The following is a 23,782-nucleotide window of genomic DNA, read 5'->3' on the forward strand; positions in this document are numbered from 1 at the left end:
CACTCAAAGAAACCCAGGGGCAGAAGATCTCCTAGCTCCCAGCTCTATAAACAAACAGGCTCTCCCCATTCCAGGCATCTCAAACTCCATTCTTGACCACCCTTCAGACCTCTGCAACACACTCTACTTCCTCCCTCCTTCCCAACCACCAGTCCAGGATCACCAAACACAAAGGCTGTTGAATCAGTTTGCAAGAATAAGCACGTGTTCGTAAGGGAAAGTGGAAGATGGTTTAAGTCTGCAGGCTACTTTTCCAGTTCAGTGAAGAGCAGGGTCATTGTTAGCAGGAACCAGTACAGAAAGTGAAGCTCAAACCTGTGATTAAAAGTGTCACTTTACCTGCAACAGTTACAACCAGCTCCCTTGGCAGACCAAATATCCTGTTTTCCGTGTCAAATACAATCAAGACAGAGCTGGGAGCATCATGACGTACAAAGACCTGCAGAATGATACGAGACCTCAGACTATTGCACCTCTCCCAGGCGTCCAGACAAAAGAAGTACTTGCTGACCAGGAAAGGATCGGCTGGATGCCAAAGTGCAATGGGAAGAAAAGCTACTGCTTAGAACAACCCCGCTGTGCTAGGAAATTCTTCTCCACCCATTTATCAAAGCAGAAAACCATCACCCTGGGCTTGTGATCAGCAGCTAAACACAGCCAAAGAGGCAGAGCCTGAATATGGGATGCCTTTCTATGATCGGAAGTTGAGGGGAAGGTCTCTGATACGGACATTCACATACCTTGACATGTTTCTGCTGGTACCCATCAGCTATCGCATCGATGTTATGCAAACCTGGAGCCAACAGCACATGGAAATAGCCACCTTCTTTAGAATAGACCTTCAAACCTTCATTAAGAACAATGGTAGCTTTAGAAATGGCCTTGCCATTCTTGTCTTGGACAAACCCATGGACGCCTTTATGAACCTGAAAAAAAGCATTTCAAGTACTTCACGTTCAGATCCAAGTGTGTGGCACATTTGTAACTAAAACAGGATGTAATCCTCCCCTTAGAATACACCCCGTTCTCCATCCCTAACCCCACCATAAGTAACAGCACACAATACTCCAAGGACTGCTCAGCCCACAAAACAGGGCAGATGTTTAACTCTCATATCGACACATTTCCTGGTCGCTTTCTGCCTCTGCTCAATCCATTCCTCATGCAGTCTGAATTATGACCATCTGTAATTACACAGCAGCAATCCAAACAAAGACTCTCCTTACCACTCTGCTCCTTTCTCCCACCCCATCCAGCCCAGCACCTCCACTCCTTGCCAGAATCTCCCCCCACTGCGGCTCACCTCCACGAGCATGCTAAGGAGAGATTTCCTGTGATCCGCCCACAGGCCAGGAAGCTGCCCTGCGCTTGGGAAGTAACAGCAGCTGGTGTAAACAGTGATCTCAGGACAGTGACCAAATGTAACGCTGAAATCCTGCAAAACCCAAACCCACAGTTACAAAAGAAGAGGTGGTATTTAAAAACACTCTGCAAAGCACAGCTGGAGGTTAGGAAGATTTGCCCAGACTTCAGAACAAATGTGCTTTTGACTGCTTGTTTAGATTGAAAGCCTTGTGTCAAGATGAAGTACCTTCATACTTCCCAAGTGACTGTGCCATTCAGAGCCACGGATCACACCGCCAGGAATATTCTCATCTGTGAGAGCAAAGAACACAGCTGTCAGAGCTGCACCTTGCAGAATTCAGCATGAGCTGACAGCGAGCATTGAAGGGTTCAAACAAACATACCAGACTTATTTGGACAGCCCGGCTGGCCCAAATGCATCAGCGGATGGTTGTTTGCATACAGTGATGCCAAATGCTTCAGTGTTTCTTTGTTCTCCACTACAAAGAGAAGAGAAAAGTGAGACTCAGAGTACAACTCCTATTCACTGCAGGGGCAGAGTCCCATTCTAACCCCACGATCCTGTATTAAACAGGGACACATGTTGTTTCCGGAGTATTCCAGATCTCTTAACACTGAGAGGTGGTATCAAAAGCAGACTTTATACCGGCCTTAGCAGAGAAGAGATTAAAATACTGTCGTTGGAATGGAAATGGTCAGTGTTCTGATCCCTAGCTAAATCCTGTGAGGTTTTACAGCTTTACTTAACAGGCTGTCAACTCTGGATACAAAGGGCTGAACACAAAAGGAGGCTACAGAACACCACCAGCACAAGAAGCTCTTACATCACACGGTCACATGAACTTCTGCAGACACAGCCCGAGGGTAACCACGTGTGCAAGGCCCTGGAGGAGTCAGTCATACCTGTTTGTGCTGGCTTATCATATGGGTAAGTGACAAGCAGAGATCCTCCATCTAGCGCAACAGAGAGGCTGAAATCCTGCTTCAATATCAAGTTCTCTATGATGGCTTTGGTCTCAGGCTCTCGTGTCCCCGAATATCGGGAATAATTGCCTGTAAATCAGAACAGCAGAAAAAGGGAATTGAAAATAGTTTCCTCTGCTATTTGAGAGGCCAGCAGAAGTACAGTCTGTTTATGTCCAAAAATAAGTCTGCTGCATCTATTAAAAGGTATTTGTTACATCTCAAAATAAAGCACCTCCTCCACGTTACCCATGCGGGGACAAAGCTTAACAAACGTGGCCCATCACTACTACCCTAAGCTATTTACTTTCGCAATGCAAAGGGTATTATTGTGAGTGTTTGCTCTCCTTAAAGTTACAAAGTGACATTTTCTTAAGAAGGCATTTGGGATGGTCTCTGCCAAACCGGGACAGAGAGAACACTTGGTCCCCAGGAAGGGTGGGCACAGCACTGATACAGAGCTATGGATGCAGCAGGCAGTTACAGGGAAACTAGAAAAGCATGAAAAAAACCAAACTGTTTCCAGGGAGCATCAACACAAAGCACTTCTTTCAGAAACAGGGGGGGTTCAAAGAAATCAATTTACATGAAAAATACAGTAGGACTGTCCAACCTCTGGATAATTCCTAAAGAGCTCTCCCTCTCTTTTCCTTGCAAATACAAATGGTAATTTTTCATCCCTTAAGAGGGATCCAAGCTCTGGAAGCTTCCAGGAGCTGTGCTGCCTAGGCTAAGCGCAGGAGTGCTGCTCTCCTTGAAGGCAGACCCTGTAACCAAGCGACTAAACCCAACCGTAGGGCAGCAAGCAGGAGAATTCTACAGCAACATAATTTCTACCGGGACACTACGTATCACTTTGCTTTAAGACTGCTTTACTTGTGAAGTCTGTGTCCAGATCTCTGCCATGAGCATTAGTCTCGCCTATCTTCGATGTGCAGCCTCTCTCCTGGGCTACCTCACGTCCGTCCGGATTCAGGGATGGCACAATCACAATCCGTGTTCGGTCAATCAGCTGAAGAAAAGGAGAAACAGTACATAAAGTGTCATTAGTGGACTTCTCTCTCTCTACATCTCAGCTGTCTGGATCTCATCCTAGGAACCGCTGCCAGAGGTTCCCACTGGCCCCACGGGTTTCAAAACACCTCCCCATTATGCGTGGGATCACTGCAACCCACAAACCACTGTTAGCAAGAAAAGTCTCTCCCAGAGAGAATTGCCTTCTCAGGATATAGCGGGAGGGCACCAAGGTGGTCCCTTGCATTGGCTTCTCACCTTTGTAACAGCAGCATTCTTCTTGTAGCTCATGCAAAGAAACTCTGCCAGTGCCAGGAGCAGCTCTGTACCAACAGGAGCATTTCCATGAATACCAGCAACAAAGCGGATCTTTGGCTCCTCGGGCTCGGACTGGTTGGGCTTGTTGGAGATTTCAAGGGACCAGATCTGACGGAACTCAACACTCTGACCCAAACTGCCAAGAGATGAGAAACAAGAGCATCAGCTCAGGAACAGAGCCACATCCCTACCCTGACCTTAGGGAGAAATCCCGGTGGAGAAAGGAACTACTGCCAGCCTCCATGAGGAGGTTGCAAAGACAAGTGACACAACACAACCACACCACGAGAGAAGATTTGCAGCAGCTCTGAACAGAATTCACTATGAACATCAGTTTAAACACAAACATCTGTGCAAGAACGTATCCAGGTCCAGATGTACAGGACACCCAATGCTCCTTATGTCTCTATACAGCCTATGACATCACGACAAATGTGGAGCTGCTAAATGCCTCTGTGCCCCCAATGCCGGTGGTTTTTTCCCTTCAGAGCAGGATATATCTGGACATCAAACTAATTTATAAAGCACCCGGTGCAGAGGACAAAAGCAAGCCTAGTTCCAGTAACGCAGGAGTTGTTGCTACAGTCATGCCATTCTGTTAGCAAACTGAATGCAGGCAAAGCAAGGAATATAATCAGGGCTGATGCAACTGGACAGACAATAGAGGCTACAGATGAGAAAAGCAGCCTTGGCACCAGCAGGGACAGCACATGAGCACGTTGTGCCTGGTAACAACAAGCAAATGAGGTCCTGGGACAAAGAGATTTGTGCTTTCTAAAGCTGACAGAGGGTAAGTGCTACAGGTCACAAAGGAAAGCAGAGAGCTGCAGACAGCTGGTCTCCTGTGGGAGGGCAGAGGCCTTGGCTCAGGGCAAGCAAACTCAAACATGTCTCACACTACGGAATTAAAAATCTAAGGCAGACAATCAAGAAGGGCCATTTGAGATTTGTAAACCAAATGTGATCACTGGGAAATCTTTAGCAGAGTGGATGTCAGAAAGGATTTGGAAAACAAAGGAAGCAGACTGCACAGAACAGAGATATTTGCAGAAGCTTGGGATGTTAATGCTGGGAATATCATCAGTCCCAGGCACCTCTGGGGAACCAGCAGCACCCCAGGTTTAAGTCAGTAAAGTGATGTCTCTGGAAAAAGCACATGGATGCATCCGTGAGTCCCTGCAACCAGTGCTCTCTGATTGAGTCCTTTACATGTTCCCTTGAACTCAAGGACCAGAGGGAAGGATAAGCTCTTCAAGTCTGCACTGCATTCATGGCTTGTCCTTTCACAACTGCCCCACCACAAGCTGCTGAACAGGGAGGACTGAGCATTGCTGCTTTGAGTTTTCACCTGGTGAGATTGGTGATGTGTGGGTAGTTCAGATAGAGGCCTCGAAGGAACTCGGAGAGGTCCTTGTAAGGGCGGTATCGGTAAGGAGAAACATCCCCCGAGGAGGAAAGCAGGAGGCGCTCCAGGCCATTCTCAGCAGACAGGTCTTTGATCAGAGTCTCAAACTCCTTCTTGTTAGGATCACCGGTGTCTGGGGTGTTCAAGACTGGCACCTTCCCCTCCTCCACTTTGACGTCTGTTCGCGAAAGAGCAAAGTTGACTTGCACCCCATCTTTGCTGCCAACTTCCACCGTCTTAGTGACTGGATCATACCTACCAGGGGAGAGAAGGCACAAGGAAACGTCAGGGTTCAAGGCCTCACACAACAATTCACCCCCCCTTCCTGACTAGACACTCACACAGGACAGCTACTGCTCCCCAGCCAAAAGTGAGAAGCATAAAAACAAAGAGCAAGAGCACTTCAAAGGGACGTGGGAATGGAGGGAGGACAGGGAACAGCTCGGGCCCAACATGGCACCGATCTGCTTTTGGCTCAGGTGTTGCAGTGTTACATGGCAGCCTGGCAGGACAAGTCAGGCTGCTGTAACCCAAAGGGTTTGGCAGCAGTTGAAGTAATGAAGTAATTTCTGTGGGCAGCTGCCTGCAAGAGAGCTTCCCTTAGCAAAACGCAGTTATCAACTCCTCCCTCGCACCACCTCCAAACAAGAGAAGGTTTGGATTGTGCATAGGCACCAGGCGAGCAGTCCCTGATATCACCGTAGCACCACAGTGCTAACTCAGGCAGGAGAACAGGAGGAACTGCCGTGCCAACAGCTGCTGTCGGCTTGGGCAATGGGACTCCTGACCAGGAAGTCAACCGTGCAGCTGCCTGCTCCTCGTGCCACGGTTCACTCACCCTCGGGCAGATGCTGTGATCTTGTACGTCCCAGGGACCAAAAGGCGCCAATAGTCTCCATCCTTGTAGGTGTTCACTGGGTGGTCGATGTCAGCAACACTGATGGTGGCGTTGAGAATGCCCCTTCCATCCGTAGCATCCAGCACAAACCCCCAGACACCGCGGTGAACCTGGGCACAGACCCAGAGCCCTGCTGAGTGCCAGCCCTCTCTCTGCCTCCCACCCCACACCTCGCTGTGGAATCTCCGACACCCAGACCTCTCCCAGCCCAGGAGTTTGTGCATTCCCAGAGGTGCAACATGTTCCAAAAGGCTTCAGGTTAGACTCGCCAGCAGCTGGAGTGGACAAAGATCACCTGATGAGTACAATGAGCAATTGTTTGGCTCAGGGTGCCACCGCAGCACTCTTTGCTCCTGTTCTGGTTTGAAAAGAGCTCCACACCTTTGTTTACATGCACCAGGTGCCCAGCACCACCAGCCCCAACTCGGATGGGAGCAGCACATAAAAGCCACTCCAGCCAAGGAAAAGCCAAGGCAGTGGTAAATAAAAAGCCCACGCCTGCATCACCTGGCTGCAGATTCCTGGTGTGTTGAGAAAGAGGGGAGAGGAGTCGTCAAGACATGTTTTGATAGGGATAATTTCTGTTGAGCAGACACCCCATCTCACCAGAAAACTGCACTCGTTTCAGCCCACAGATCTGCCTGTTCCTTCTGGCACATCCAGCGAGAACTCCAGAGGCAGCTCACACAACTGCTTGGGGTCGAAGTGTCTCACCTGTTTCATGAACTGCAAGAGAGAGCGGCGGTTCTGCTCCCAGTACTTTGGCAGCTCCTCAGCTTTGGGATATTTCACGCAGCCCAATTCAATGGTCACTTCAAAGCAGTTTGTATTTAAGTAATTCCAGTCTTGCATCCCACCTACAACAGGAATGTAAGAAGAATAGTTTTGTCAATGTTCCCAGAAGGCAATTGTACCCCAGGTCAAAAAGAAGATATATCTGATAATAGAGAAAGATGAAGTACGAACTACAGCATGCATTTTATAGCTGAAGAGAGAAGGCTTTTACACAGGGCAACATTCAGGCTTCAAAGGGACGATAAAATAGCAGACAAATAACCGCCCTTCCTGTAAATACCTTTAATGCTAATATACTGCTGTAAAATTTTATGAAACCATTTTGCTAATAGCCAGAAGAACTACACTATAAATTACTTCCCTGAGGAATAACTTTATCTGGGTACTTGACTTCAGAGATTATAAAAGAAATCTGAGTCCCAGGAATCTGGGCTGACCAACACAGAGGTTGTGACTGATCAGACTAAATTCTTTATGTTGTATGTGCATTAACTTGAAGTTAAACACTGCAAGAGACTTAGGGTCTACTTTACCTGGGACGTTGTACCACTGAGCCCCATTAGTGATGCCATGTGGGAAGTACTCATTGGGGTACATGTCCTTACAAGGGCTTCCCTGATACATCTTTGTATTTTCCTAAAAAACAAGATACAACACATGAAGTTGAGTCTTCACTCTACAGCCACCGGCACTTGTGTTCTACCATCAGTCACGCACTTGGGGTTACCAAACACAGAAAGGAGTTTGCAGCGAGGTGGTTGTTGGTCTCTTCTCCCAAGTAACAAGGGATAGGACAAGAGGAAATGGCCTCAAGTTGCGCCAGGGGAGGTTTAGATTGGATATTAGGAAAAATTTCCTTACTGAAAGAATTGTGAAGCACTGGCAGAGGATGCCCAGGGCAGTAGTGGAGTCTTCACCTCTGGAGAGGTTCAAAAAATGTGCAGCCATGGCACTTCAGATCATGATTTAGGAGGCACGGTGGGGTTGGGCTGATGGCTGGACTGGATGAGCTTAGAGGTCTTTTCCGACCTTAATGATTCTATGATCCTGCGTGTTTGTATGGTGGCAGCACAAAGACTGCACTCACACCCATGGACATCCTTGCTCTCCTCCCGCTTGGTATAGAGCTTCTTCCACCAGCCATGCCTGCACAGAACACTCCCATCACTCCTGCAGTGCCTGCAGACAGAGCCTCCTGCAGGACCTTTCTGCTCTGCCTGCAACACCAGGCACCCACAGGACCCACACCCTGCTCTACCAGCCGCTCAGGAGGTTCCCGAGAGCATCAGGAGTTAACCCAGGAGGATGCGCCTGTTTTCCCCTTAAGAACTTTACCTTGGAGTAGGAAAGCGCCAGCTGCTGAAACACTGCATCGTCTGGGCATTTACTGTATATGGCTACTCCTTGTTCATCGTCATCAAAGGGGTAATTAACCACCAGAGAACCTGCAGGGGAAACAAGCTTTGACTTGTACTTGCGCACTTCCCAAGTGATCCCTCAGCCTAATACGGGAAGTTTTTCTCCAAAGAGTGCCATGTCTTCCATTTCCCAAGACTTGGCATTAAACAAAGCATTAAACCCAGTGGCTAAAAGAGACAACAAAAGCACAGGAATAGATAAGACCACCGCCAGTTGGGAAGGTGAACCCAAACCATGACACATCTCACACGCAAGAGGCATGAGCACAACCTCAGAACAATCGCTTTCACAAAGGAGAGAAAACAAGGGGAGAAATTCCCTAGAACGTGCACTGTGCCCTTGGCCTGGCTGCAGTTTTTCAGCCTTCTTGAGTTCATTGCAAGCACTGTCAGATTAGAACATCTTCAGCTGCCTGTGGCTTTCCCTAAGTGACTTGGAGTAATGACACTGTGGAACCCCAGACACCAGTGCTGCTGGAGACCCACCAGCTCCCTCGTACTCACACACGGTACTTCTTCACTATAAAATTAAACACGCTAGCACAAAGCAACCACCTACAAGTCACCACAGCTACAAGCCAGCAGACAAACTGCCTAGGGAATAAGCTGTAATGCAGAGACTTAATTTAGATCACTCTGGAAAGATAATTAAATTACAGCACATCTCGTAGTTCCACCATCAATTCAAGACAGGGAACTCTCAGGATTCCGCTACTTTCCCTTCATTTTCTATATGCTATGAAGCCTCCAACAGCTACAGCGCTATATCCCATTCCCAGACCCAGCTGCTGACAAGAGCCCATTCCCATCTCCCAGCAGGCAACGAGATTGTCACTCCTAAAAGTACATGCTCCCTTCAGAGAAGTGGTTGGGATCCTCCCAGCAGCCTCTTCAACTCCTAAATGTGCTTGGGGACACAGTTTTCACCCTCTTTTTCCAGCTTCTGATCCAATTCCAGCAGCGCAAACAAAAGGTTTGGTTTCCTCTTTGTTTGCATAGACCCTTTGGAAGCGGCCTTACCCCTGCTGGAGGAACCTGGCTGCCTTCACCCCTGCAACTTCAGAGCAATGCCAAGGGCAGACAGCTCTCTGCAAGCGCTCCTCAGCTCACGCCTAGAACACCACAGAGACAGCCCTGCAAACTCCCATCCCTTGAATCTCAGTACTAAGGAAGGAGCTCAGTTTGGCTGCCATACCTCCGTGCAGGTTTGCCGAGAGCACGAATGGGTAATTCTTCAACCAGGTCATGACAGCGAGAGTTTCTGGCTGTGGAGGGTCTGCCACAGGGAAGAACTGATCTGGGAAATTCCGGTTCAGATCGTAGTTGTTGCTGTTGTTTCTGCCAACGGTACCTCCTCTGTCTCCTAAAAATTAAACACAAGTTTAGGCTTCAACCTATGCAAGTTCCCACTTCATCTTCTTGACTACAGAGCTTACAACTATCAGTTAATGCAAGAGAGCAGAGAGCACAAGAGTGCTGGCTTCGTACACCCAGAGCAAGGGGACGCTCACGCTCCTCTTCGGCGCCAGGCCTGCTCTGTGCAGGGACGGGTCCAAGCACCCTTTCAGCAGGTGCCGGCACAGGCTCTTGGTACCAGTCAAACCACAGCTCGCAGAAAGGCAGCGAACCATGAACAATCCCAGCAGCCGGATGTCACAACCGCAGAAACCTCAAAGCTCACCTTCTCAAACCAGCTGGACGAGTTCTTTGCTAAACCCAAGCAGAGCTCCGCTTCAAGAACATAGTTCTGGACAGGCTTTGTTCTGCCAATCTGCAAGAGCCCCGCAGTTTTGAAAACTTCCTTGAAGGATTTTTTTGCCAATTTCAACATCTCAACAAAAGTCTATATTATGCTTGGACAAGCGCTCTGCAGACAGCCTGGCTCCCACGTCACACATTACTAAGAGCGTGGAGCAAAGCACAGCATGTGTGAGCTGCGTCAAAGGAATGTCTTCGTTTAAAACAAGCCTTGGGATAGCCACAAACCATAAGGGGACCCAAACAGGGGCAGCGGATACACTGCTGAAGATTAAGAGCTCTCTCCACCAGTCGGCTGTCCACATCCTGCACTGCAGTGTCTGTCCACAGCACGCAAGAAGCCCTCCCAGCTCTGGCTCCAGTAAAGCTTCCAGATTTCACAAAAAGGTACCACGAACCCAAAGGCTTGTTCGAAGAGCTAGAAACCCCACAGATCTTTCAGCACAAGCAGCAATACCTTCCTGGGACTTCTCATAGCCATCAGGATTCATAGACGGCATGATGTGGATCCGTGTGCTCTGGACCAGCTCGGTCACTTCAGGATCTGTGCCAAAGTTCTTGCAGAGGTACTCGATGAGGTTCAGGAGAAGCTCACGCCCCACAACTTCATTCCCATGCATGTTACCGATGTACTTGAACTCTGGCTCACCTGCAGACACATGGCCACACCAAAGACACAATTATCACCACTACACTAAAGCTTGGAGACATCGCACCACCCTGAGCGTTGCACTCTGAGGCCTTTCTGCAGGGCTGCAGAAAAAATTTCTTCCTAAGATCTCAACTCTTTCAGCTGAAAGTTGTGCCCCCTTGTCCTATCCCTGCACTCCCTGATCGAGAGCCCCTTCACAGCTTTCCCAGAGCCCCTTTCAGTACTGAAAGCTGCTCTAAGGTCTCCCTGCAGGCTTCTCTTCTCCAGGCTGAACAAGCCCCAACTCTTTCAGCCTGTCCTCATATGGGAGGTGCTCCAGCCCTTGGATCATCTTTGTGGCCTCCTCTGGACTTGATCTAACAGCTCCATGTCCTTCCTGCGCTGAGGGCCTCAGAACTGAACACAGACTCCAGGTGAGGTCTCACAAGGGCAGAGTAGAAGGACAATGTAGATGTCCCCAAGGCACTCTAACTCACACTAGTGACAAACTGCACCTGGCCTTTTAGAGAAAGGACACTGCAAGTAGCAGCAGTCTTTCTTCAGACAGGTGCCACCCCTGCCCACAGTCTCTCCTAAACTAAAAGCTCTGCCATTTTCATTTGTGTCTCACTATAAAGGACGTCCCAGGTTACCTGCTTCATGGATGCCAGGGTTGTCCGAGATCTCCATGACATAGAGCTCACGCAGCTCCACTGACTTGCCCACGGAGTAGAGCCGGGTAATGTTGGGGTACTCGCTGGCGTATCGTCGCAGAAAGATCTCCATGTCTGAGAAGTGGTGGTGGCGGAAGTCCACAGGCTGGATGGGTTGATGGAGAGGTGTGGGGGTTTGGGCCTCCTCCTGCACAGAGGTAGGGGTGACTGTAGAGATGGGAGCAGGCGTCACTGTGAACTGTGTTTCATTAAGAGCTGGTGGCATTACAGTTGGCTGCAAGGAGAAATTCACTTCTGTCGCAGCTCCTTCTTTCACCTCAATATTCTCTCTGGTCACTGGTGCATAGCTGTGGAAAAAAAGCAACTGGCTTCAGCAAGGAGGTTCTGCAGAACAGAGGCCAAAACCCCTTGCAGCCTCTCCACTGCTCTAGCCTACTCCTCCCAGCTGGAACATTCCGGAATTTTAACAACTATGTGAGAGACTCACCAGGGAACAAACTGACAGGATTCACCCCACTGCCACCATACACAACTATGCTGCTGTGCTCACTGTGTCACAGAGGCACGAGTTCCTGTTTACAGGCTCGCCATGGATGAAGCCTCAGGTGTATGGCAGGGCCAGCCTAGGGGCAAGCTACATGTTCCCACCCCGGCTTGAGCCAACGCAAACTCTTACTGGAGTGACACTATTCCACTTTCGCCCTTTGCCCAAAAATTAAGATGCACATTGACACAAGCAGTCAAATAAAGGTGATGGAAACTCTGTGCATCCAACAGCACCCCACTGCTGCAGGGCATGGGGCAAACAAACACATCTGCCGCTCTACGCTGGAGTCCTTTACTGCTGCAGCTTCCAGCTGAGCCCCTTAAATACAGAAGATGGTTTGGGGAAAGAAATCAAGTGAAAGAACACAAGCGGTTGGCAGTGTGGATGCAGGCTGCCACTGAGACATTACCCAATTACAACCGCAGTCACGTTGTAGGTCCCAGGCACAAGGAGTCGGTGGTAATCGCCATATCTGCCTGCTGTGATGTTGTGAGCAATACCAGCAACAACAATGGTTGCGTTCTCCAGGCCAGCTCCACTGACTGCATCCCTGACAAAGCCTTTCACACCGATGTGGACCTGAGGAAAACAACGCAAGAGCCTAGCTGAAGACACGTAATATCAGGGGAACCACGTCCTTGTCCAGGCATATCCTCTCACTCTTCCCTAAAGGCCAGGGAGCAGGACAGCTGCCAGCAAAAGACACCCAAGGGCCCATGGTTCTCAGAGTGTCTGGCCAGACAGCAAGGACAGGAATTCCAGCACACACTGGGAAGCAAGATCTCAGAATTGACCTGTCCTAACAAATCCTCTATTTCATCAACATGGACACGCAACAATATGAACATAGCAGGGCTACAGACCAAACTGAGGGGCAAAAAATCAACCCGCCTCCCTTCCCAGCTTAAACTGTCACCCATATACACAGGCATTTGGAGACAGCCTGGCAGAGGACGCTGCAAGCCAGGGTCTCAGCAGTCTTGGTGGTTTTGAACTTCACTGGAGGTTTACGGCACTGAGGCCACACAGGCACCGGGCATCACTCAGCAAGATCTGCACTGATTGGTCTCTCTAACACTGTACCCCACAAGGCCCCTTTCAGTGTAGCTCTGCTGTCGTGGAGGATGTGGGAACTGTGGCAGAACCACAGAAATACACAGCAGCTTTGTAGCCACCAACCTCTGCACAGCAACTGCAACAGCTGTGTTACCACACGCAGTAAGAACAGCCACAAAAGCAACTGAATACGGTGCTCTCAGTCCACTATGGACACACGGGTTTCATAGCTGCTGCCCCTGCACCCCAGCCCAGCCCACAGTACCTGCTCAATGAAAGAAAGGAGAGACTCCCGGTTGTTCTCCCACTCCTGCTGAAGCTCGGAGGCCGGCGGGTATTTGCAGCAGGACAGCTCCAATGTGATCTCAAAGCAGTTGGCCCAGACGTAGTTGTAATCCTGCATTCCACCTGAGAAAATGAGGCAGAGACATGTCGTAAAAGAGCAATGTACAGACATCCCTCCGTGTACACGTACAGACTTGCCCATGGATGCAGAGTTTTCCCCATGCTTCAGCCCTTCGTGGCATTTCACCATGATGCCACGCTAGCTCTAGAGTCAACAACCTAAGGAGAAAAGTCTGATCACATCGTGGTGAGAGCCTGCACTGGGGGAGACCGAGCTCTGTTTCTCCCAGTAACTGGCACAACAGGTCCATTCAAATCAACCACAGACAGTTCAAAGCTGACAGTTCCTTCGTTCTCGCTGCTCCATCAGCTGAACTCAGTTGGAAACTCATATGGATTCATTTCACTGTGAAGACAGTTCCAGACACTACAAATCCTGGGTGCCAGGGCAGGAGTTTGCTGCCAAGTCCTTCCCTGTATGTTCCAAGCCACCTTTAAGCTTGTGAGGTACTCCTGAAAGAGACATTGCTCTACCCAGAATGAGCTTCAGGGTCTGATACCAAAGAACACATGAGACCAGCAGCCTGGGAGGTGGCAGCTCAAATCTGCATGTCAAAAGTTTCAAGGACCACACAGCTGTTCCCAGCTTAGCAAACTCTAGATGAGTGCAACGCTTTCCTTTCTCTACTTCCTCAGCCTGCTCTTTTCCTCCAGCTCCTTATCTGAAGGTCTGTATTTACTTGATATTTAGAGCAGCCCTAACAGAAAGTCTGACAAAGTCTGATCGGGTGACCGCGCACAGTCAACCACAGCAAGTCACCTTCAGGAAACTCTCCCCTGGATCTGGGAGGACAGTGATGCCTCCCTCATCGCTGAGGATTCCTGTGACCCCACAACAGCCAGGTCCTGCAAGAGGAGAACAGGACACAGACTTGTCCACCTGTAAAACCTCAACTGGAAAATCTGCTTTTTTCCCTGAGCCCTGCAGCCAAGTCACCAGCCTCCTTCAACGTTTGCTCTCTAAGACAGCAGTCTCAATTAATTTTGGATGTTGCGTGACCTGGGGACAGCTTGCCATACCTCCATAAGCACCTAAAAACAGGAATACACAGAACTGTTTCCCAGAATTAAGCTCACCTTGCTATTCCTTCCTTCAGAGAAACCACAGGCACTGCTATGAATCAAACAGGTCACCTTGTTCCAGCAAACGTCCTGACCCTATTTGCTGAAGTTTACATTCAGCCCTCAGCAATCAAATCTGTTCCTCAAACAGGAATGAATCACGTACCAGCAGGACTTTAGGTCTGCAGGTATCACCACGCATGATCAGGAGCTCAGACTTCAGCGTGCCGCTGAAGACCACAAACGTTCAGTGCTCTAAACAGTCACAGGAGTCTTCAATAGTAAAAAGGACATTCCAAAACCACCACAAGTCTGTGAAACAGGTTTCAGAGTCACCCTGACAAAACCTACATCATGACTGCTGCCAGATGTCATGGCCACATGAGAGGATTATTCCCACCACCACCAGCAAACCAGGCAGTTGTGTCAGTATGGAAAACATGCCATACCAAGTTTTGTGCATACTGATGATATCTTCTGGGTTACACAACCTTACACAGTTACAATCTGGACAGACTGGCGCGCCACAGCCTCGGCCACCGCTTCCCAGACGGCTCCATCCCAACCTGCATTCATCCCAAACACCTCTGCACACCAACTCAACGACTCCCACTGGTGCCAGATGGATACAGGGGCACAGCCACCGCATCTCTCCTGGATGAGTTGAGGAAGTGAAATTGGCTCTCAGAAGCCCATCTGTCACGGAACAGCTACATGTGTGCTCTGCAGGAGGCAGATACAAGCTTCAGGAGGAAGGAATGCAGAAGACAGCCTGTGGCACACATCACGGCACCGGCTGGCAGGACCCCAGCAGGCAAGTCCGTAACAAACCCATACTTTACACGCCCATCCTTGGCTTTGCTCAACAAAGCACAGCACCAACGCAGCGCTAATAAACCTCACTTGCTTTGTCTGAGCGGTTCCCTAATCATCCACAAGCAAGGGACCCTCCGGGATGCCGGCCAACTAACAGGCCAGAATGGATCAATACCACGATGCAAACGTACTATCTGGCATTTGCAGAGGCTGTGCTAATGCACAGCCAGGAAAAGCTATCAGCAGCGCTTTACCGAGCGGAGAAGTCCTACAATAAACACAACTGCTGTGAGCATTTACTGTCCCAAAAGGTCAGGGATGCTGCTCTGAACAGAAGAACCCCAGCGCACTCGGGTAACGCAGAGACGGACTGAGAGCATAAAGCAGGATTTAGAAGAACAGACCCCTGGGAAGATGTGCGGGATGGTACCACATCAAAGATGTCCCAGTTCCTCTCAATCCCTCTGGGAGCCTGCTGTTAAAAGAGCACAAAGCTTTTATGGTAACAAACCAAATGTCACTTGCCATCAGAAAGAGAGCAACGCAGCTTGTGCATGGGCTGAGATCAAAACAGAAAACAGATTTTTCCACCCAGAACAAGGGGCTAAAAAGTGCCTGAGGGCTTTAAAACTCTCAAACTCGGTTCAAAAGTTTAGAGGAACAAGGCCTGCAAATCTGATACACACTCAAGTTTCATTCCACTCCTGTTACCAGGCTCAGGAAAGTGACCCCCAGTGGGCTGCTCGCTCCCCAGTAAACACCACGCAGAGTGAAACAATTTGCCAGCCCATAACCATCTGCTCATAGCAGGACGCTAATGCACTTGAAAACATCCATACGTAAACCAGAGCCATTATGAAGCATATTTAGTGCTTCATCTGCCATTCAAGCAAATTTAGGACAGATGCTCACCCATAATAGAGCAGCAATGGACTAAATTAGAGCTTGCTACATCAATTCCAGTAAAAGTGTCCCTTCGAGAAAGTAGTCCATTGCAGGCTGGAGAATTTGGACTGTGTCTACTGCACATATTTGGCCTTCATGTGGCCCCACTGCAGAGGAGGACAGTTATTTTTACAGCATATGGAATTATATATTTCCCCGTACGCCATCTGCACAGCCTCTCCTGGCTACGTAGAAGATCTGAAGGTGTAAAGAGAGACCTGTGTGCAGCCCAGCATCAGCACAGCACTACGTTCAAGGAGCAGAGGGAAAAGCACATGCAAGGCAGCGGGCTGTCAGCCTGCAGGACTTCTACTCTGTCTGTTTGGGTTAAATCTGGGAGAACTTGCTGGATTTATTCCAGCATTTTTTAATTATAGGGTATCTTTCAGCCTCTCAACAAAGCATCGTACCTATTTCACTGGTGAGGAAAGCAAAGCAAAAGCGAGCAGCTTACAGTCATAGAATCACCATGGAATGGGTTGTGTTGGAAAGGACCTCAGAGTCCACCCAGTCCCACCCCCTGCCATGGGCAGGGACACCTCCCACTGGATCAGGGGCTCCAAGCCCCATCCAACCTGGCCTTGAATACCCCCAGCGATGGGGTAGCCATGGCTTCTCTAGCCAAAAACATTCAGAACGAACTCTCCCCTGCCCTGCTGCACTCCTTAAGCATCAGGACTGCACTTCAGCCAAGGATCCCAGACCTCCTGCAGCACAAGCGCTGCAGAGCTCCCACTGACAAGTCTGCTTCTGCTCCCTGCCAAGCTCCACACCAGCCAGGCAAGCGGGAGGATGCAGCTCTCTAGAGTCAGGATCCAGATACCATAAATACACCACATGCCAGGAGAAGCCTTCCAGGGCAGCCAGGAATGTCTCTATTTTCAAACTGCATTATGCGGAAACCTCTCTGATTGCAGCTCTCACTGGAGCAGACACTGGGAGATAAGAGACCTACAGCCAAGTTAAAGCAGAGAAATGGTGCTGTCTGCTCTGCAGAGAGAGCAGATGGCACAAAGCAAGCAAGAGACATGATTAAATGTATGGCACAAGTTGCTTACTCTGTGAGAAGAGCTGATTGCCTCATAGCGTGAGACCAGGGTGAGCACCAGCAGCAGCACCAAACAGGCAAAGGAATGTTTCAGTCCATTAGTCTGCAATCATTAAAACTCAGAGGAGGTGAGGTTTCAGCCTCCGACTCCAGCAGCTGCTGAGCAGCAAAGCTCAGAGCAGCAAAGGCCTGAGGCTTCGAGGGCACTCTCTAAGAGGTGGGCAGAGCCTTCAAGAGCTGCACCATCACAGTACCACCCAGCAGTTCATGTCAGGTGTGAAAAGAGGCATGAGATCCATCAAGCCATTACTCTTCTCAAGAAGAAAGAAGGATTTGCAATAAGAATTTTAATGACACGAACACCTCAAGGCAGCGAACTGTGCGTATCCCAGGAAGATGCACGTGAAATTTTCTACCAGAGCTCGCACTATGCAACCATGTTCTGCCATGCTCGGGAAACGGAGGCCACCACAGTGATGTCACGAGCACCCACTGCTCTCAGCACTCATTTTAATTGCTCGGAGTTTGAGGTCACTAAAAGCTGTTCAGAAGCTAACTGTGGCTTAGTAACCGAAATCAAAACAACCCAGTAAACACAAACGTAGCCTAAATCCACTTTCAAACTGAGCACTGCCTTCCAGTACACAGCAGAAATACCTTAAACACTTGAATATCAGAAAGTCAAACTAGCAAGGCCAATATCTTTTAGGAGAGGACTGCAAAATAACGAGAAGACCTCCCAAAGCCACCCACAAAAAAAATCACAGAATCATGGAATGGTTTGGGTTGGAAGGAATCTTAAAGAGCACCCAGTTCCAAACCCTCTGCCATGGGCAAGGACAATAAAATATCCTATTGAACGTTCTGGTGAATTCAACTTCCGAATTTGGCTCTTCACAAGATAAAGGCAAGCACGACCTTCCTACAGATAGGACTCAAGCAGTTTCTTAACCACCTTCCAAGCACCACCTGGCCCAACCACCAGCCTGGGCTTGCATGCATTTTCTCGATCCAAATGAGGCACTCAGTAGTTAAAACCCCAAGAGGTTAAAAAGGAAGGAAGAGCATGCACAGCAGAGATAGCCTCTAAAGAGCGTCCCAGTCACAGACGTGCTTATCTATAGCAGCTGGAATGCAGAAGCCAAAATCAGCCGTTTGGAGCAGAGCCATCTTTCTCTGTGCACATTTGACCTTAACAATTACTCCAATGGTTTGTTCTTGCCACCTCGGTTTGACCCACAGAAAGGGTTGATTGCAAACTCAAATGAAAGTTAATGGAGTCTGGCACCAGCATAAACCTGAACTGGTAACTCCGGGACAATGAATCCAGTAGCAGTTGACTTCCCAGTATGTTTGACTTCACACGATAAAACGTGGCAGGAAAATTTCCACCTGTTGAGACATTATGTTCTCATTTCTTTGTTTTTCCTGGCTTCAGGTCACTTGGAGTCTCTCCTGGCACAACCTGACCCGTTCACAGACCCGTGTGCTCCGGTTATCTCCAGAGCTCAGCCCAGCGAGTTCCCGCAGGGTAGAGGGATTTCCCCAGCCTCATTTTACCACACATTTAAATGCTGCACTCAGTGGGAAAGGCATCCTGGTCTGAGTCTGAGCCTCAGCACTCCTTGGCACAGAGCTGAGAGAGTCAGATGACTCAATGAAGCCACAGTGGCGGTGCTCCTGCTGCCATCACATGCTGCACACAACCAAATCCCTTCATCTGCTCTTCATCCATCACTAATAAGAAACGTTAACATCCAAAACCCTGAAGGGACACAGTATCATAGAACTGTTAATTGGAAAAGACCTTTGACACCATCAAGTCCAACCGTACCTGTCCATTACTAAACCAGATCCCTGAGCACCTCGTCTGCCTGTCTTTTCAACACCTCCGGGGGGGGATTTGACCACTTCTGCAGGTGTAACTTCATACACATCACAATACACACGCACCGGCCTCTGCGGTACCTCTTGGTTCACGTGCTCTCCCCTGGCTCTCAGCTCTTGTGGGTTACGCTATACGTGAACTGCTCAGCCCGGGAAGTGCTCCAAGGGCTGCCATCACCTTCCACTTGTGCCTCTTTAACAGCAATGAGATGGAAATTACCCCTCAGGGGAGAAACCGTGCACGTCTGCCAACCTCAGCAGTATCCTGTTCTGAGAATCAGTGTCAGCGCACCCTCCCTATAATCTCTGCCCATGCATCGCCTACAGCCTCCAGCGCTGAGCCCGTGACTGTGGCTTCTCACAGCAGAAGGGTTTATTTCTGCAGAGAATGGATGCCGGAGGCTATCGGACAAAATATAAAGCACAACGATAGCAGCACAGAGTGAACGTGTCTTCAGTTCACACCTTGCCATTTCCTGTGAAAAGAAAGTAGGTGAAACCTCCGCTAGCTGACAAGCCAAAGGCAGCCCGAAAGGCTCATGCACCGGGGCCACAGCCACCAGCAAAGCTTGCACCAGCCAGGTATCTCACATCCAGGCAGGAGGATGAAGAAGTTAACGAGGTAGAGGAAAATGCAGCTCACTGGGGGTAGGGAAATCCAGGCCCACAGTGCTGGAACCACCCTCCCCTCAGGGCCCACCACACCCCACTTCATCACAACAGCAGAAAATCTTAGAGCTGCACCTAACAAAGTTCCCAACTGAGGTGTTTACCAACGACTGCGACCAGAACAAGGCAGCACAGCTCATCCAGGATATCCTGTTCCCCCTAAGCACTTTCACCAGATTACACAAACCTTCCTCCTGCTGGACTTTTCCACAGCAGCAGAGTGAACCTTGAGCCAGCAAACACGGGGGCTGGTGTGCTCAGCAGGGTGGAGGGAAGGAGACACCTGCTAGAAAAAGAGGTAAACCCACATCTTATTTGAACAGGACAACTTATTTGACCAGTGAAATCCTGAGGAATGATTCAGCCACCCTTGAAATCAAGGCTTCCTCTTCCAGCAGACAGGTGACGTGTTCAGGTCTAACACCAGCTCCCTCTCCCTCCTTCCCAAGCAAGGTGGATGCACGGTTAAGACAGGGTTCAGCTTGGCAGCCCATATTTTGGAATGACACTCTCTTATTAGAATTTAAGGTGTAAACTCTGAAAGATAAACAACGCCCGATTTCACTGCTTGCTCAGCACTCCTGCCACCATCCCTCACCCCCAGTACGAGGGAGAGCAGAGCAGTCCAGGTGCACCGAAGCAATGCAATTTCTTTGAATAACTTCTGCAAGGTTTTTGCGGTGCCCTCACCACAGAGGTTTCTGCATGGCCTGGCGAGGCCACGGTTTTACAACATCCGCTGAGGGGCACGGCAATGGTGTGATTTCTAATGACACAGCCAGGATTTCGCTTCCTGCCAGTCCACAAAGCCTTTTCCACAAGAGCATCTCATCACATAAGCTGTCATTTAAATCCCATTTTCAGCAAAGCTGATGCACACGGAGCAGCCCACTGCATGTCAGAGCCAGGCCAGTCACCTCCACACAAGCGAAATGGTGTAATTTGCTTATATTCAGATCACCTCTAAAGTAGAATCACAGAATTATGGAATTGTTTGTTTGGAAAAGACCCCTGAGATCACTGAGTCCAGCCCTACCTGTCCACTACCAAACCTGAGAACCAATTCTACCCGTCTTTCAAATACCTCCAGGGATGTGGACTCCTCCACTGCCCTGGGCAGCCGTTCCAGCACCCAATGGAAGGAACGGGAGCTCTCCTAGAAGCCCCATCAGACCAAATTTTGGATCCCTTCTAGATCCCACCCCACTGGTGGATGGGAACACGCTGCGCTGGTTGTTGTCATCTGCACAGGTCTAACAGCAAAGCAGCTCCCTGCCCCGCTTCCAGCGAGAGCAGCTTGGTCAGCTCAGATCACACATTTAAATCATTTTACGTAGTTTTACAGCAGGCTAGTTTATAACTTACAAGTTTGGAGGTTAAAAACTCCTCAGAGAACATCAGCAATGGTTTAATAACCTTAACAACAGTGTCCTCTTTCCTGTATCAAAACTCAGTAACCATCTGGAGGCCCTAATGGCAGTTCATTCAGCAAATGAAGCCTCTCGCACACAGGATAACTCTCCAGCATCCAACAGGGTCAGGAAGAACCCTCCAGTTTGCTGTGATCTCTTCCTTACGAACATCTCCCAAGCTGTGACTCATCAAGCACTTACTGGTGTGCCTGTGATGCCGCTTCCCTTCATTTCAAGCTGCTAGAACACATTCAAAGTTAAAAATACCATTTCACCCACCGTCCTTTTCGCTGTGATAATCACTGCTGGTTTGGATATCAGTTCTCAGTGCCAGCAAGAAACCATTTCTATAAGACACTCTGTTGGGTGAGCCAGCAGAGACGGAGCACAGCTTACCTTCTACATCGTACCACTGGGCACCGTTTGTGATACCATCTTGGAAGGTCTCTCTCTCCTCGCCAGGGCAATTGGGTTTGCCAGTTCTCATTATGGGGTGATGCGACGCGTAAGCTTTTGCCAAGTACTTGAACACTTCATCATCAGCCGATTTACTGTAGACTCCTGTAGGGTTATGCGTGGGAGAGTCATCGTAGGGATAGCTTGCAACCACTGAGCCACCATGAAGATTGCCAGAAAGCAGAAACCTGGGGTTGGGAAGGAGAAAAAGAAGAGTCATACTGGAACAATCGCTACAGGAAACCAACTGCAGCAGCTGAAGCAGTTGTTCTGATGCCTTTCTGAACAAACTGGATTCTCCGGAGCTTTCAAACTCTATTTGGAATCAACAAGGGAAAACGCACCCGCTGGATGAGCTGCCCAGCTGTAATGCTACTTTGGAAAAGGAAATGACCAGATCCTGCTCCATCAGCCCTGCGCAGCTACACAAAGGCTACGTTAACAGATATGAACTCGTCCGGTACCAAGGATGCTGCTGTTGGGACAAGATGATACACTGTCCTAGGAGACGTATTCCCTTGTGTTAACACCAGCCTCCAACACTGTGAGCAGGATTGTCAAAGGGTCCAAACAGTGTCCAGGTGGGAGCACGGTGGGGAAGTCAGATTTTTGCAACAAACCAACTGCCAGGACAGGATTTATTCACTCCCCAAACTGACATCTAGCACTACTGGAGAGGAAACAAGTTTCTTTTTTCCACCTGAGACAGAGTCCTCAAACTCTGCGACAGAAAGACAGTGCCCTGCGCATACAGTGATGCATACAGTGATGCATACAGCTCTTCATCAAGCTCTGAGCGATGCCTGGTACCAATCACACAACAGGACTGACTTGCTTAAATAAAACTTGGATGTGTGACAGAGCTGTTAAAATCCCAAATCAGAAAATATAGACCCACACGCCCTGTATCACACTCGATCACAGGTAGTGTAAGCATTCCAATGAACCCCAAAGGTCATCGGCTCTACTCTTCCTCTTTCCAACAAATACAGCACTAAGGGAAAAGGAGCTCTCCTCATCTTGTCAAATGAGATTTTGTTTCTGAGCAGAGGTAACGTGACCAATACCTTTGCCTTGCTTAAAATAGCGCACACGAATTGCATTACACTCACTATCTCTTTTTTTTAATCACGTAGTTCTGTTTACCCATTCACTTTTTAATCAGCGGTTGTGTTAGCTGAACAATTGTACTGGTGTTAACTGGTGCTGCCAGGCAGAGGGATGCACAAAGCACTGCGTTCTTCCTGTTTCACCCTGGCTTACGCACAAATCCCACCTCTAACAGTCCCAAAAAAATGAAAATAGAAAGCACAAGGTATTTTCAAAATGGTATTAAGAACACGCATGCACTTCCCGAGTAACTCATTTTGAGCTGAAGCTGGAGGGATTTTGGTGCAAACTGCTGCATCAGAGCTACCGTAACGGATCCTTAGGATGAGCAATTACTGGTGCAGTTCAGGAAATTCCTCTGGAGCCGTAATCCCTACAGCCATCAAGTTTTAATAAAGGCATTTCATCCAAGCAAATTTTGTTCTCTAAAATGGAGCAAACGTCGTACAATGCTGAACGCTGCACGTCTTGGTTGGATCCAACCAACAACCCTTCAATGCTCCACAGCTGTCAGCCATCCCCTGGTCAATCCTCTCTATCCCTGTCTCAGGATACCAGGCACAGTTTCAGTATCCGATCAGACTTCGCATTCTGGCTTTCTCTGCACAACTTAACACAGTTGGTTGCACTGACCTTCGCGGTTTGGACCTTCCATGGTTTTCTAAAGAATAAACCAAATGAAGAGACAGTGCCCAACTTGGCCTCTGCGCTTTCCAGGGCCCCAAACACAGAGCGTTATTGCTAAATCCAGGGAATTTCCCATGAAACGCAAAGATGTGGGGAAGCCCTGCTCAACACAACTCTCTGTTAAACCCCTTTGCACGCAGATGAGCTCCACACTGAACCCCAAATATTTTAAGCATCCCACAGCCCATGGTGAAACCATCATCGGCCCCAGGAGTGAGACACACGGACAAGCACAAGACAGAGGGAAGAAGTTTCAAGGTCGTGGGCTCCTGGAGAAGGGACACATGGAGGTGGCCACAGAGGCCGGGAATGTGGCTAGTGGGGCTCCTTGGTAAACCGCAGCCACCAAACTGCTCTCCTGCACAGTGCAGGATCACAAGCGCAGGATCATCCCTAGCTGTGAAAATGGGTCAACCCAGCACAGATGGGGAGAAATTGTTGGG

General features: G+C 49.1%; 1 protein-coding gene across 1 annotated transcript in view; it reads right to left on the minus strand.

The window, feature by feature from the left end:
* Positions 1–23,782, minus strand: part of CPD (carboxypeptidase D) — a 28,529-nt gene that overhangs the window by 3,357 nt on the left and 1,390 nt on the right. Inside the window, exons 2-20 of the mRNA XM_054085098.1 lie at positions 21,483–21,730; positions 13,108–13,250; positions 12,196–12,365; positions 11,219–11,586; positions 10,392–10,583; positions 9,372–9,539; positions 8,094–8,203; positions 7,292–7,394; positions 6,678–6,820; positions 5,904–6,073; positions 5,009–5,320; positions 3,601–3,796; positions 3,205–3,340; positions 2,269–2,418; positions 1,749–1,844; positions 1,592–1,656; positions 1,304–1,435; positions 741–926; positions 340–439 (exon numbers count right to left, since the gene is read on the minus strand). Of these exons, the coding sequence (XP_053941073.1) occupies positions 340–439; positions 741–926; positions 1,304–1,435; positions 1,592–1,656; positions 1,749–1,844; positions 2,269–2,418; positions 3,205–3,340; positions 3,601–3,796; positions 5,009–5,320; positions 5,904–6,073; positions 6,678–6,820; positions 7,292–7,394; positions 8,094–8,203; positions 9,372–9,539; positions 10,392–10,583; positions 11,219–11,586; positions 12,196–12,365; positions 13,108–13,250; positions 21,483–21,730 (3,188 nt within the window). The remainder of the gene's footprint in view (positions 1–339; positions 440–740; positions 927–1,303; positions 1,436–1,591; positions 1,657–1,748; positions 1,845–2,268; positions 2,419–3,204; positions 3,341–3,600; positions 3,797–5,008; positions 5,321–5,903; positions 6,074–6,677; positions 6,821–7,291; positions 7,395–8,093; positions 8,204–9,371; positions 9,540–10,391; positions 10,584–11,218; positions 11,587–12,195; positions 12,366–13,107; positions 13,251–21,482; positions 21,731–23,782) is intronic.

The sequence above is a fragment of the Cuculus canorus genome, chromosome 20 (genome assembly GCF_017976375.1).
Source record: "Cuculus canorus isolate bCucCan1 chromosome 20, bCucCan1.pri, whole genome shotgun sequence".
Taxonomy (NCBI): domain Eukaryota; kingdom Metazoa; phylum Chordata; class Aves; order Cuculiformes; family Cuculidae; genus Cuculus; species Cuculus canorus.